Genomic DNA, 12,781 nt, shown 5'->3' with positions numbered 1-12,781 from the left:
CCAGGATTCTTTTGAAATCCTCAACCTTCTCCATCAAAGTCAGCAGGTTGGAGCGATCAACATACACCCACTGATAGAATACAACATTGTCAACTGTATCCAGACTTTCCAGACCATCAAAGTATTCCTTTAGGGGTTGACAACCAGGACATGCTTCACAAGTGTCTGTCATACAAGCTTCTTCCTGAAGGGAGCACACAGTCTTACCAAGCAAGCTGTTGTAGTCCTCCTGAGCACCACACACCTTTAACATCAATTTTACATTCTGATGGTACGTACAGACGCACAGGGAGTGAGTCCCAGAAGCTCCAGGCAGTTTGCACCACTTAGGCGACAGAGCTGCAAATGACGAGAACTCAATCTTCTTGTCGGGGTATCGCTCTTGAAAGGTACGATGGGCCTCGTGAAGGTTGAGAAGCATTAAGTACTTCGGCTTCTTCACTTTCTCTCCATTCATACGCACGGTTACCACCTGTTTTGACCCTAGACATACATGACTCACATCTTGCTCTTCGTAGAAGACTTGTACACAGTCTTTCAAGTCTTTCGTCAAAGTCCAACCACATTTAAGGTCAGGCTTTGCCATCAAACCCTTACGTGCCAGCTTGACTTGATGAACTGACCTGGAAAAAAAAGACACCGTTTTTTTCTGGGACCATGACTCGGGTGCAAGAGTCAAAATCTAGACCTGTAATAGTCAAAGAAAAGGCGTCTTTTTGAGGTTCTGAAGTTCATAACCATTGTCTGGCACACTTGGAAAATACGCTGGATTGGATGTACTAGTCGAGGGGATTTCTTCAACACCCAAAACTTTTGAAACTTTAGCTGCTATTGTAGAAGACATCTTCTTTAACCTACGTTTACCATAAGACTTCACTGGAGAATGTCTGACAAGTGACTCATTCAGAGCATCCTCATCAATGAAGGAAACGGATGATGAAGCCGAGCTTTCTTCGCCAGATGTGCTTTGTACTTGCTCAGGCTGCTCCTGCTGGCTTTCCTTAAACTGATTTTGCACTTTGGGGTCATTTATCCGGATGACACATCGAGGACAGAGCTTGTGTCCCGGAATTAGTTTAAACCTAGTTTAAGCATTCTTCCGTCTGTTTCGAAGTAATAACTCTGATGCCTTTAACCGATCCCTGTGTCTTGTGGCTTTTAATGGGATCTGCACATCACTTCGGAACCATGAAATGCTTATACTTATCAAGAAAAACTTGACGATGGTACAAGCATATATTCACTGGATCACCTTCTCCAGAGAACCTCAGCCATAGCAGGTTTTGGTCATCTTCAGAGATATCGACCAAAGGTGTCAGTTGATCAGGGACTTTTGAGTTAGGTCAAAGTCAGTTTGTGGCACTCATCTCAATACCGGAAAGAACAGTCCTCCATCTCTGTCAGATAAGGAGGGATCCCTTTAACCCTTTGCGGTCCGACATTGCAATTATTCCTATCCGGTCCAATGTCGGACCCTGTCCGACATCATCAAAAAGACGCAAAAAACGGGTTTCAAGTCGTTTTTTCTCCAAAAAAAGCCAAGAAAACCATTCAGTGGCTGAGTGGGAGCGACAGGAGCCGAGACAAGCCGAAAAAAGGGCGTATGAATAGTCATACTTGCCCCTGGCATCAGATAACGGCGGCCATAAGGAAACAAGCTGGCTGCTACTGAATCAGTGCTCAGAGAATATCACGGACATTTGCAGAGCTTTTTTGAGATGTTATAGTAATAATGACTTGGATCGCATTATTGAGGAGTTTGGTGATAAAATGAGTGATCAGGAGATGATTGATCGGTATGTACGACTATTATTATTATTTATTTATTAGCATATGTGAAAGCTATAGCCAACGAAAGGGTGGGGTGGGGCTGGAGATGCCTAGTGAGTGCTTTTTTGATATGCAGGGCCTTTTAAACCCGTTGACTGTGGAAAAAAAATACTTTTAAACAGCCCGTCTAAAATAAACAGTTTTTAAAATGAAACTAATTGAGGTTTTGGTAGTTTCCAATGTGTCACTGTGTGGCAATGCGCCCCGCCCCTGTGTGCATTTGTGTGTTATGTGTTATGTGTTGTATGTTGCGTGTGTAAATGTTGGTGTATAGTCATTGGTACACGGGATATAAACGGGTCTGTGTTTCACGTGTATTTAAAAAGTGTAGATTTATATTTAGGCACGAGGAGGGCACAAATCACTTCACGTGCTGGTTAAATGTAATATGTGAGCACGGGGTTGCACAGAATTAATTCACGTGCTGGGATTCAAGGGAATAATTAATTAGTAATTGAATCCCAGCACAACAGTATAAATAGGCACATTTTTAGTCACTCGTGGTTAGGTGTTCAGAGAGTGGAGAACGGGTGAGAGAGAAGGAGAAATACATTTAAATATCAATTGCTATTACGTGCTGGTAGGACCAGCACGATACTTGTTTATTTAAAACTCACCGTGTTTGTTTGTGTGTCTGTCCGTGCACTGTCTGTTTACTGTATAGTCCGTTTTGTTTGTCTCTTTATTTTGGCGTGAAGTGCCGTGTCCTGTTTTGTGTTTTGTTGTTGCAAACCTTTTATTTTCTATTCTGTTGATTAAATCCTGAGCGCGATCACGCGCCCAGCTTCACCAAACCACATCTCTCTGTTTATTTATTTCCTGCATCTGGTCTGACGCCACCCACTCCGGCCGTCTTTGCGACACAAAGAAATTGTAACAAAGAAATTGAAGTTCCACACACAAGTTCATAACCCCTCAGCTCCAAGCTAGTGCCACTGGAAGCACACCCTGTCACTTTTTACTCTAGATCTAACCCCAGACAATGCAATATTGATGATAAATTGGCCATAAGCAATGCTCAAATGCATGACAAATGCAACTTCAAAACTCTGCCAAAAATACCAAAATGTTTTGCTAGATTCTTGTAGATCTCATCAACATCTATCCAAAAATATCTTTGGGTGATTTTTTCTTGCAATAAGGCTACAGATACTCATTTGCGATGCAAAAAGTAAAGGCATTTTGTACGTTTGATGTGAGAATTCAATCCCTGCACATTCTGAGACACAATATTAATAACCATGATTATAGTGGTTGAAATGAGCTAGCAAGAGACCTGTCCTTTGCAGAAATATTGTAGCAAGGCATCTGGGTCTGACTTATAAAACAGTTTCCATTCTGAATACCACAAAAGTTGTGAGATCTGCAACACAAAACATTAAAACAACAGCAAATACAAATACAAAACACAAACCACAAAAGGATGTCAACATTGAAAGAACCCCTGGTTTGGAAAAACTGAAAAGTCTTTGATGACTCTCTAAACAGCAATGCACACCCATGCTCAGACTCTGCTTATGCATCACACACAGTCACCCCTGAGCCAACAGATAAAAACTGTTTCTTTGTTTCTTCAAACAAAGTACCATAAAAGCACAAATAAACTGAACAGTACGAGTTTCAGAACCAGGTTTAACAAATGCAGCCTCAAAATAAAATGCATTATGAATTATCTCATTGTTGATAGCATTTTAAAGTAGAACATAATATAATGACCTATATACTTATTAAGCTTTGTGGTAGGTTATATACTTATTAACCTTTGTGGTAATGACATTTTAATTACAGTGGCAACAATAAGGATAAGCAAGCAAAGGGGAGAGAAGAAGGTGTTCAAAGGTAAAGGGTGGAAGGGGGGGGGGGTTACCAATATGTACTCCATTCTTCAAGGGTTTTTAGGAATCCAATATACCCAGTCCAGTTGGCTACTCCATGGTAAGGACTGTCTCCATGTCCTCCATAGAAGGGTCAGCAGGAGCCACAGGATGGTTAGACTGAGGTTTGGCCGTCACAGTAGCAGATGGGTCGGTAGAGATGCATTGTTTTGGTTCTAACATCAAAGCGCCTTCGGCTGCACGGATGGGGTTCTGGGTCCCGGTACCTCCCTGGGATGCTAAAGAATCCTCAGCCTCTTTGTTGATTTAAAGAGATAATGCTGACCGCTTTGAACAACTTTGAGAGAAGCGGGATAGATGAGAAACCATTTCAGTCCCATTGCCACCATCTGCGTCCTAATCGCTGTAAAGTCTCACCTCATTTGAGCAGTTGCATTCCGGGAAAAACAGCAATCTATCTGTCGCATGGTGTATTGTGGAGACTGCTTTTCCCCCTTGCAGTATCAGCTGCCTGTCACTGTATCTAAGTATCCTATGAGGGCCGTTCCCGTTATACAATCTGTGCGTTTTTTCTATTTCAATCTGACTACCTCTCAAATAAGGGATCCGATTGGGTTCGAACCATCTCCAGATTCAGCAAAACCCACCAGCTGTAGGTTGTTTCTCAGTTTCTGTCTTCCATCTCTGCGACCTTGTTTTGCAATTGTTCAATCTGTTGGTTGCAGAGCATCAACCCGCGCCTGTTCAACCACAGTGCGGAATGAAGGCAATATAATATGTACTGCAGCATATTCAGGGAACCTGCATATAAATCGAGGTTCCCCCCACAAAGCTCTGATCATTTGTGTTTTTTAGTGCCTCCTTCAAATCTTCTTTTATCATAGCGTCTAAGCCATGTCTTGTTTCTGCAGTGCATCCAAGATGAGTTGTACCATTGCTCTTCAGTAATGATCGATGTTTCTTTAAAATATTGCGAAGTTCCGCTTGGTTGCTGACATATTAATAGCAGTGTTTGTCTGAATGTTCGAAAATGTTCCCAGTACTAATAAAAATCCTAAATGATGCCCTGGAATTTAATGATCTACTTAAAGCAATGATCTGTGTCAGCTGGTAAACCGGGAATTTGAAATCGACAGAGGTCTCCAGGTTCATAAACCGTCCTGTAACATGAGGCAGCTCCTTCAATGGCTTTAATAAACTCATCCAACTCCGCACACCAATCTTATTTGTATTTAATAAATTCAATTTTAACAAATGATAGTTTACAGCTGTGCTTATTCGTACAGTATTTCAGTAAATGCAATAAAACCTGGTTGCCACTAATGATGCACCTGTTCTAGGCATCATTCTTCTGATAATGACATTGTACAAATGTACGTACTTTTTAAAAGTTATTTATCTCCAACATAATATGCTTTTTTTTTTTTTTTTTACTTTTCCAGTAAACAAACAAACAGTACCGGATATAGTGTGTACTGAATAGAAATGTACATTCAGAGTGTGTTCAATAACTCTATAAGGGCTACACCCAACCCATCACTCCATAATGCAATAAGGGACCAAAAACGCAGCGTGAATGCACTGCAAACATTACAAACTTGGGCCGGTTGCACAAAACGTCTTAAATGCTTTTAAGACCACTTATCAGACTTATACTTAAAATTTAAGTCCAAAATAAATAAGACCCGTTGCACAAAAAGTTTTAATTTGAGCCTGGTCTTAAATTTAAGTCATTTTTTAAGCATCCCCCTCACCAGGCTTAAATGGGAAACAAGTATCTGTTGGTATAGAAGCCAACATGTCAGCACCATTTCGTAGGGAAAGACTATTTAAGGACAGACACAATCCCCTAGAGAATTTAAATAACACTGCATGTTAAAAGATGACTTGGAGCCTGCAGCTAACAGAAGCCACAGCATCGCCACAGTTATTCAAGTTTGTGTGGCAATTCGCTTCTCTGTCATTGGAAGTTTTTTAAATGTTGTTGGAGACTTCACGGCGATTCACAAATCATCAGCCAACAGGATTAAACAGCCGCAATGGTAGTATCAGATTCATTTAACCCTATTCATGAATGTTTTCTGGACAAACATACACTACTGTAAACAAGTCAAACTTTGATACATGTGTAACGACTTAGTTTTAATCATTAAACTAATCTGTATGTTTTTTGCCAGTTTCGTTGCCCAGGTGAGGTCAACAACACATACATAAAAAAAAAAAAATGTGCATGCAGCTTTTCGCAAAATATAAACATTTCAGTAAAAAACTGGTCTGTAAGAATTACCTAGTTACTTTTTAATGAACTTCATTCCCGACTTGTCTGTACTCCTCTAACAGCCACACACACACACACGTTGCATGATAAAAACATATCTGATTTAAGAATACAGCACTGTATAACTCACGTTGACGGACAGATCATTGCACTAGAGGTGTTTGACTGGCTACACAAACTTGGTAATTCCACAGCTTCACCTAGCGGTTAAGGATGCCAAGACGATGTATATACGATTTCACTGCACGGTTCTATAAAATTATAAAATATTTATTGTTTACCTAAATAACATTAACACTGTCTTGAAACTGAGTGATTACCAGATTTCTTTTTCACAATACCTTCACTAGGGATTTTGAATATAAGAATACTACCGACTGAATACATTTTTAATTAAACGGTATTTGAAAATATACACACTAACTGACTTATTTTTAATTGCTTTGCTACTACTATCACCGTGGCATCCTCCGTTTCTGCACCTGTTCAATTCCACTGAAAATGGGACATATCAATTATTTAAGAGGTTAACTGGGAAAGTTTTTCAAAAGGGCCGCTTCCAGTATTTTTTTTTTTTTTTTAATATTCTTTTTTGTCCTCGGTCAACAGATTTTTCCATTTTTTTTAAATGTCATTTACAGTACGACTTACGGTTGGGTCGATGGCATTTACCCGTTCAGTCATTTCTTGCCAGGATTTATTTTTGTCTGAATTTTTTTTAATGACACTGCTAACCTCTCCAATAGTACTTTTTTAAATAATTACTTCTAGTACAATTGCCAATTTTTCTTCTTCGCTAAAATGTATTTTCTTCACCTTGCGCGCAGACATTTTTTTTTTTTTTTTTCAAACAGACTCGAAAAAATAAGACCGGCCTTCGTTGCTTAGCAACAGAAGCTTAAGACCAGTCTTAAGTAAGACCTACTAAGTCTTGCTTTGTGCAACAGACTTTTCTCAAGGTCTTACGTTAGTGCAATTTCGCTGGACTTAAACTAAGGCTTAGACTTAAGTAAAGACTTTTTTGTGCAACCGGCCCTAGTCCCTATTAAATAGTTAGGCTAATGGTGCTTTTAAGATGGAGAAGTGTGTAACTGATTATTAAAATAAATACTATGCTACTTACTTAAAGCAGGAGTGTTAATACAATTTTTGATTGACAGGCTATGTCCTTTTACTCTTCCTTATGCTTTTACTTATCTTGCAGGTGGTTTAATGGAACATAATTTACTGCTAGCCATTTCAAAAATACATTGTATCTGCTATATCAAACTGCCTTGCTCTTTCTGATAGGGTGTCTGGTTTTAATTTATGTGATACGGACGCTGCATACAAACAGAAAAAAAAGCCAGCTTGAACCTCCTGTATCTGAAAAATTAAAAAAAAGAATCTTTATAGAGGGCCTGATAAAAACTGTCCTGGGGAGGTGCTATTTTTGGGGGGGTTTGGTACAATTCTAAACATTTAACAATGGGCAAACCCCCTGGCCCCCAGTATAAACATGCTATACATAAAACATGACTGCACTGCCCTGCTGTTGTTCTGCATGGTACACATTGATTTATATACCCGACACGCAGGATCCCAATAATGGATGCATAATTAATCAATACATTTCCAGAGCAAATCAAAGGTTTTTGTCTAGGATGAACTTTTATCATGCCTCTCATTTTCCAGTGGTCTGTCTGCAGTTTAATATATATGATAGAGATGAATATGTTAAGTACATGCTGTATTTAACAATCAACAATACTGGTAACATGTACATTTACACAGAGACAAGTGTGTCAGTAACATACTTCCTCTGCTAACTAAGGTTGCAAATAAAAAAACGAAGTACCCAGTATACATTATATCATCAAAAACCTACATCCCCTTAACTTGGTAAGGAATAATCAAGTTTAGTCATAATTGGATCAACAGTTTTGTGTGGGATACACACGTATATAGGTACATATACATAGACAGATAAATTCAAACATCCCCTGTCTAGTTCTTATAAGAAGAAAGGCCCTCTTTGCCATGTGACATGGTTAACATGTTTACTGTTTCCAGTGGAGTGCATCCAACCACATTAGTAAAATGGGTCCATTCTTTTTTTCAAACACACCAAAGTCCTTTTCTCTAATGGGAAATATCCATTGCCACACTCTATAACTTGTCTTAATGAATGTACCAAGTTTCATCACATTTGGATGCATGGGTCCCTCCACTTAAAAACCTCTCGCTGCCGCGTACATCGCTCCATTTAGACAATCAATAACAACATGTCTTTCTTATACTTCAGATTTTTACCAAGTTTGAACTATCATTCACAGCATAGAGGAAAAACTGTACTGTAGCAAACACGATGGCAAGATAGGATCTGTGTCCTTGCACAGGTAGCAATGCAAGTGTCTGTATTTTTCAAATACTCAAGGTTAACAAGTCCCTCGTATCTTCAATGGGGGGGGGGGGGGGGGGGGGGGCACAGTACTCTTTAGGGAGATTTTTGTTTTTAAAAGAGCCCTTTTTTGTATCAAATATTAATAACACCGTTAATGAAAATAAATAAAATATTTTAAATGAAATGTCTATACTGGAATCATTAGCTTGAATATTTTCTCTTGCTGTTTCTGCTGTATTGAATTTTTTTTTTTTTTTTTTTTGCTGCGCTGGACTGAATAGACTGATTCAGCTGAAAAACTAAACTCTAGGATTCTTGCTGGCACATTGCCAAGCCTTAGCAAGGTGGGTTGGGCTGCTCGGCGTGACCTAATGCAATGGTGGACAAAAACGTATTTGCATTTCACTAGAGAGAGGCAAATACGAAGAGAAAGAAGAATATTAATAATGCAAAATACGCCGCTACAATTGCCTACCTTTCTTTCCATAGCTCCTTCAGTGCAGGTTGCGGTCTCGGGGCGGCTGCTGCAACAGAGTCTCTGTCCGGCTGTCTAGTTCTGAACTTCCCCTCGGAAAGCAGTCTGCGATTCCCCCTCACTCCCCCCCGGTTGTTTGTAGAGATGGGTGGCTGGTGCCTCGGAAGGGGCTGAGTCTGGAGGATGGAGCCGGGTCGGGAAAAGCTCAGTGCGACTGAAGCAGTGGCGCACGCGCGGGCGCTGCAGTAAACAGAATCGATACAAAAGAGGGGAAGAAGGGAGCGTCTGTAAATTACACGAGAATAGTGACACTCGAAAACAAAATATGGTAGCTGGGGGACCTAAAGTGGAATAGAAGACACAAATAAAGTGAAATCAAACGAAATGTACCAGATTTCTACCAAGTTTTGCAATGAAGTACTAAAATAATGCAATACTCACCAAACACAGGAAGGGATCATACAAACGCAAGGTCTGGTGCATATTTAATCAGAAATGAAAAGGCACCATACTTAGAGGATGTGGCCACTTAATTAGGAACTGTCAAGAAATACAGCAGTCAATGCAATGAAAGGGAGCTAAACCACGTGACCTACCACATCGTCGGTAGGCTGTGCACCATATAAGGCCCAAAGCAGTTAGCTGCTTTACTGTAACCAGGTAACCTTTCCTATGCTGCTCTAGATTTTAAAAAGAGTTCTGAATATTAATGCAGATACTATAGATCACTTATTCATTGGGTAATTTAGCTATGATTTTGAAACAGCTGTTATATATGAGGTGGGTGGTTCAAGTGTATTTCTATCCCATACAAAACCGGCAAATCCAGTCAAATTGCATTAAAGTGTTCCTTAATATTTGTGAATTGTTATTTATTTTATTTTTAAAAAGACTAAGGGCTCTTATTGTGCTTATATATATATATATATATATATATATATATATATATATATATATATATATATATATATATTCATTTGGGAAAATATTACTTTTTCAATTATTTTTTAAAATACAGATTTTTTGTAATTATTGAAAGCAATTTTCAACTTTGTGTTGTTTTTACAGCCATTGCCATAGTCTGCTCTCTTTATCCTTTGTTTCAGGGCTAGTGGCTGACCAAAAATAGGTAAAATTAATGATTAGTGCAGACACTTGCATACAAACCCTGCCTACACAGACGATACTAGAATGCTGTGTTTCCCAATACCCTGAATTAGAATGATAGGTCTTTGATTTATTTTCTTGTATCTGGTAAGAGATCCATCATGTAATTGCAAAAGGTGGGAGAAATTTAACTGAGCATCATCATCATCACTCATCTGAATATCCACCATGTGGCATATCTCTTTCCTTGATTATATTAGGCAAGTACCTGGCTGCATAGGATTGCACAGAAAATGAGTTATGTTTGGAACAGTTTATACCATTTTTCTTTTCTATGTGTTTATTTAACTAAGGGTTATGGCTTGATTCTGCTCTGCATTGTCTGTTGGAATGCAGTGAAACAGGCTGTAGTGTCATCTGCAGATGAAATAGCTGTACTGCAGTTGAAAAAGTGGATCTGGTTCTCGTACGACAGCTACCCAAAAGTTTTTACCTGTTTTACTAACGTGATTGGTACAGCATTCAAACTAATACCAGGGTAAAAAGATTAACACATATCTCACAGTCCTTCTGCAGTGGCAGTAAACAGATATCATTTTGGGCTACTGCTGCAAGCCCATTTAAATCATTCATATGTATTTGAAGACTGGCTCTATTCAGGCATACCCCTTCTTAACACCACAGTAACCACAGTAGAACATGCTTGGTATCAACTTGAAAGGCAGCTCTGGAGTAAGTGAAGGACGCTCTGGGCCAAGGTGTGATACTGACTCTTGTTTACCCATGTGTTCTTTAGACACTTAGTGCTAATGCAGGTTGTTAGTAAGCCCTGATTCTTCAGACACTTAGTGGTAGGTTTACTATAGTGTTGCGCCTGTTGCAATAGACGCAAACCAGTTGCAAACGAGTCGGAAGTCTTGGATGAAATTTACTAGACAAGCGCAATGCTATTTGCGACTTTTTAGGGAATGCTTTATAGCAGCAGTTTTTCTTTGCAGTTCAACCTCAGGTGAATATCTAGTTATGGGCGTTCCTGCATAAATTCGCAAAAATGGGGGTAGAGCTAGTGCAATGAGGGTTCTCAAATATTATAATGAGATGTATGAAAGCTGCCGACAGTTGCTACACTTACAATTGCATCAATTTTTTAAGAACTTTTGAAAGAATGTTTTAAACAGTGTATATTGCTGCTGGCATTTCCCAGTCCACCTTTATCTCGTGCATTGCCAGTTGTGCTCAATGCATTTTTGAGGCGAACAGCCAAATACCTATTTTTCCCTAAAAGCAGGGAGCAATAGACTGCACACATGTGCCGCTAACCCCTCCAGCTCATTCTGAGCATCTGTATAGTTTAGCGATCCGTGCATTTGTGTTCATGTACCGTACTCCCTGCTGTCTGTCTGTGTTTGCATACTGTGTGTGTTATTCACCTCCCCGCTGTATTCCGCCTTTGCTTGTTCACTTTTCGTGTGTGTATTCCCGTACCATGTTACCTGCTGTTTGTTTGTCTGCCCTGGTCTGTTCCCACTGGTTGTTATCTGTGCACCCTCATTGGTTGTTGTTTGACTGTCTGTTCCCATTGGTCCTGGTGTCGGCCAATGGGTTGTGTCCTAAGCCTGGCACTTTTGCATAAGGGGGTGGGCTAAGCCTATAAGGAGGGCTGCAGAGCTGTTCAGGGGTGTGGTTCCTGACATGCAGCGAAGCGGACAGGGCAGGGCAGGGCAGGGCAGAGCAGGGCAGGGCAGGGCAGGGCGGAGCAGAGCAGAGCAGGGCAGGGCAGAGCAGGGCAGAGAAGGGCAGGGCAGGGCAGGGCACAACCATAGTAGCCATTTAACTAACTACATTTGGTGACATTGTAAGGTGGTGTTTGAAATGGCTGAGTTAGTGTGTGATTAGTACCAGGTGAGTGGCTAAATTGATTAGCAGTTGATTTTGCTATTTGATTGGTTTCCACACAGTTTAGTTGGTTCTTTTGCCAAGCAGGTGTAACATTTAATCAAGCAGCTTATTTCGGCGCCAGCAAGAAGCGCCAGCAAACCGAAGAGCCTCAACAAAAGAGCCGGGAGTCTAGCTGTGGGAGTCCAGCAAGGGGAGGCCTGCGCTGAGACGCTGTTCGACTAGATCCGAACCTAATGGGGCTCTAGAAGAAGCTATCTACTAGTCAGGTCTGTACCCTCCACCCCACTGCTCCTACTGTGCCTTTTGTCCTGCCTGTCCTGCTATGACTGCCTCTCACATCCCTGTTCTGTCCTCCCGTCCTCGTCCTCTGCCCTCTCTCCGCTGCTGCTCCTCCAACCCCTCTAACCTCATTTCTCTGCCTCTCCCCCCCTCCCGCACACTCTCTGGTGCACTCTGGAACTGTCACTCTTCTGCTAACAAAGCTGATTTCATATCTGCCTTTGCCTCCCACCTCTCGCTCGATTTCCTTGCTCTCACTGAAACCTGGCTGTCCCCTGTCCTCTCTCTACGTCCTGTCCCATACCCCGCGTCTCACTGGACGGGGAGGTGGGACGGGTCTTCTCCTCTCTCCCTCCTTACTCTTTTCTGTCCGCTCCGATCTCACCTCACTCTCTGTCAATACCTTTGAATTTCATGCAGTCCAACTAACCTCTCCCTGTCAACTCCTGCTCATTGTTCTGTACCGCCTCCCTGGGCCTCTCACTCACTTTCTGGATGAACTCGACTATCTACTCTCCTCCCTCCCCTCTCTGTCTACCCCGACTGTCCTGTTGGGTGACTTCAACATCCATCTCTCCAACCCCAGCCACTCTGCTAGATTCCTCCCTCTCCTTCACTCCTTCGACTTCTGTCTCTCTCCGTCCCCTCCTACCCACAAAACTGGCCGTCAACTGGACCTCACCTTCTCCAGGGCC

General features: G+C 41.1%; 1 protein-coding gene across 1 annotated transcript in view; it reads right to left on the bottom strand.

Annotated features, from left to right (window-relative positions):
* LOC117399940 (SWI/SNF-related matrix-associated actin-dependent regulator of chromatin subfamily D member 3-like) overlaps window positions 1–9,013 on the bottom strand; it is an 80,964-nt gene extending 71,951 nt beyond the window's left edge. Inside the window, exon 1 of the mRNA XM_059022997.1 lies at window positions 8,802–9,013. Coding sequence (XP_058878980.1) covers window positions 8,802–8,813 — 12 coding nt within the window. The 5' untranslated portion in view covers window positions 8,814–9,013. The remainder of the gene's footprint in view (window positions 1–8,801) is intronic.
* Window positions 9,014–12,781: the final 3,768 nt, after the last annotated feature.

Source organism: Acipenser ruthenus, chromosome 4, assembly GCF_902713425.1.
Source record: "Acipenser ruthenus chromosome 4, fAciRut3.2 maternal haplotype, whole genome shotgun sequence".
In the NCBI taxonomy this organism is placed as follows: Eukaryota; Metazoa; Chordata; class Actinopteri; order Acipenseriformes; family Acipenseridae; genus Acipenser; species Acipenser ruthenus.
The sequence above is the reverse complement of the archived record's forward strand: the minus strand, read 5'-3'. Positions and strand labels throughout refer to the sequence as shown.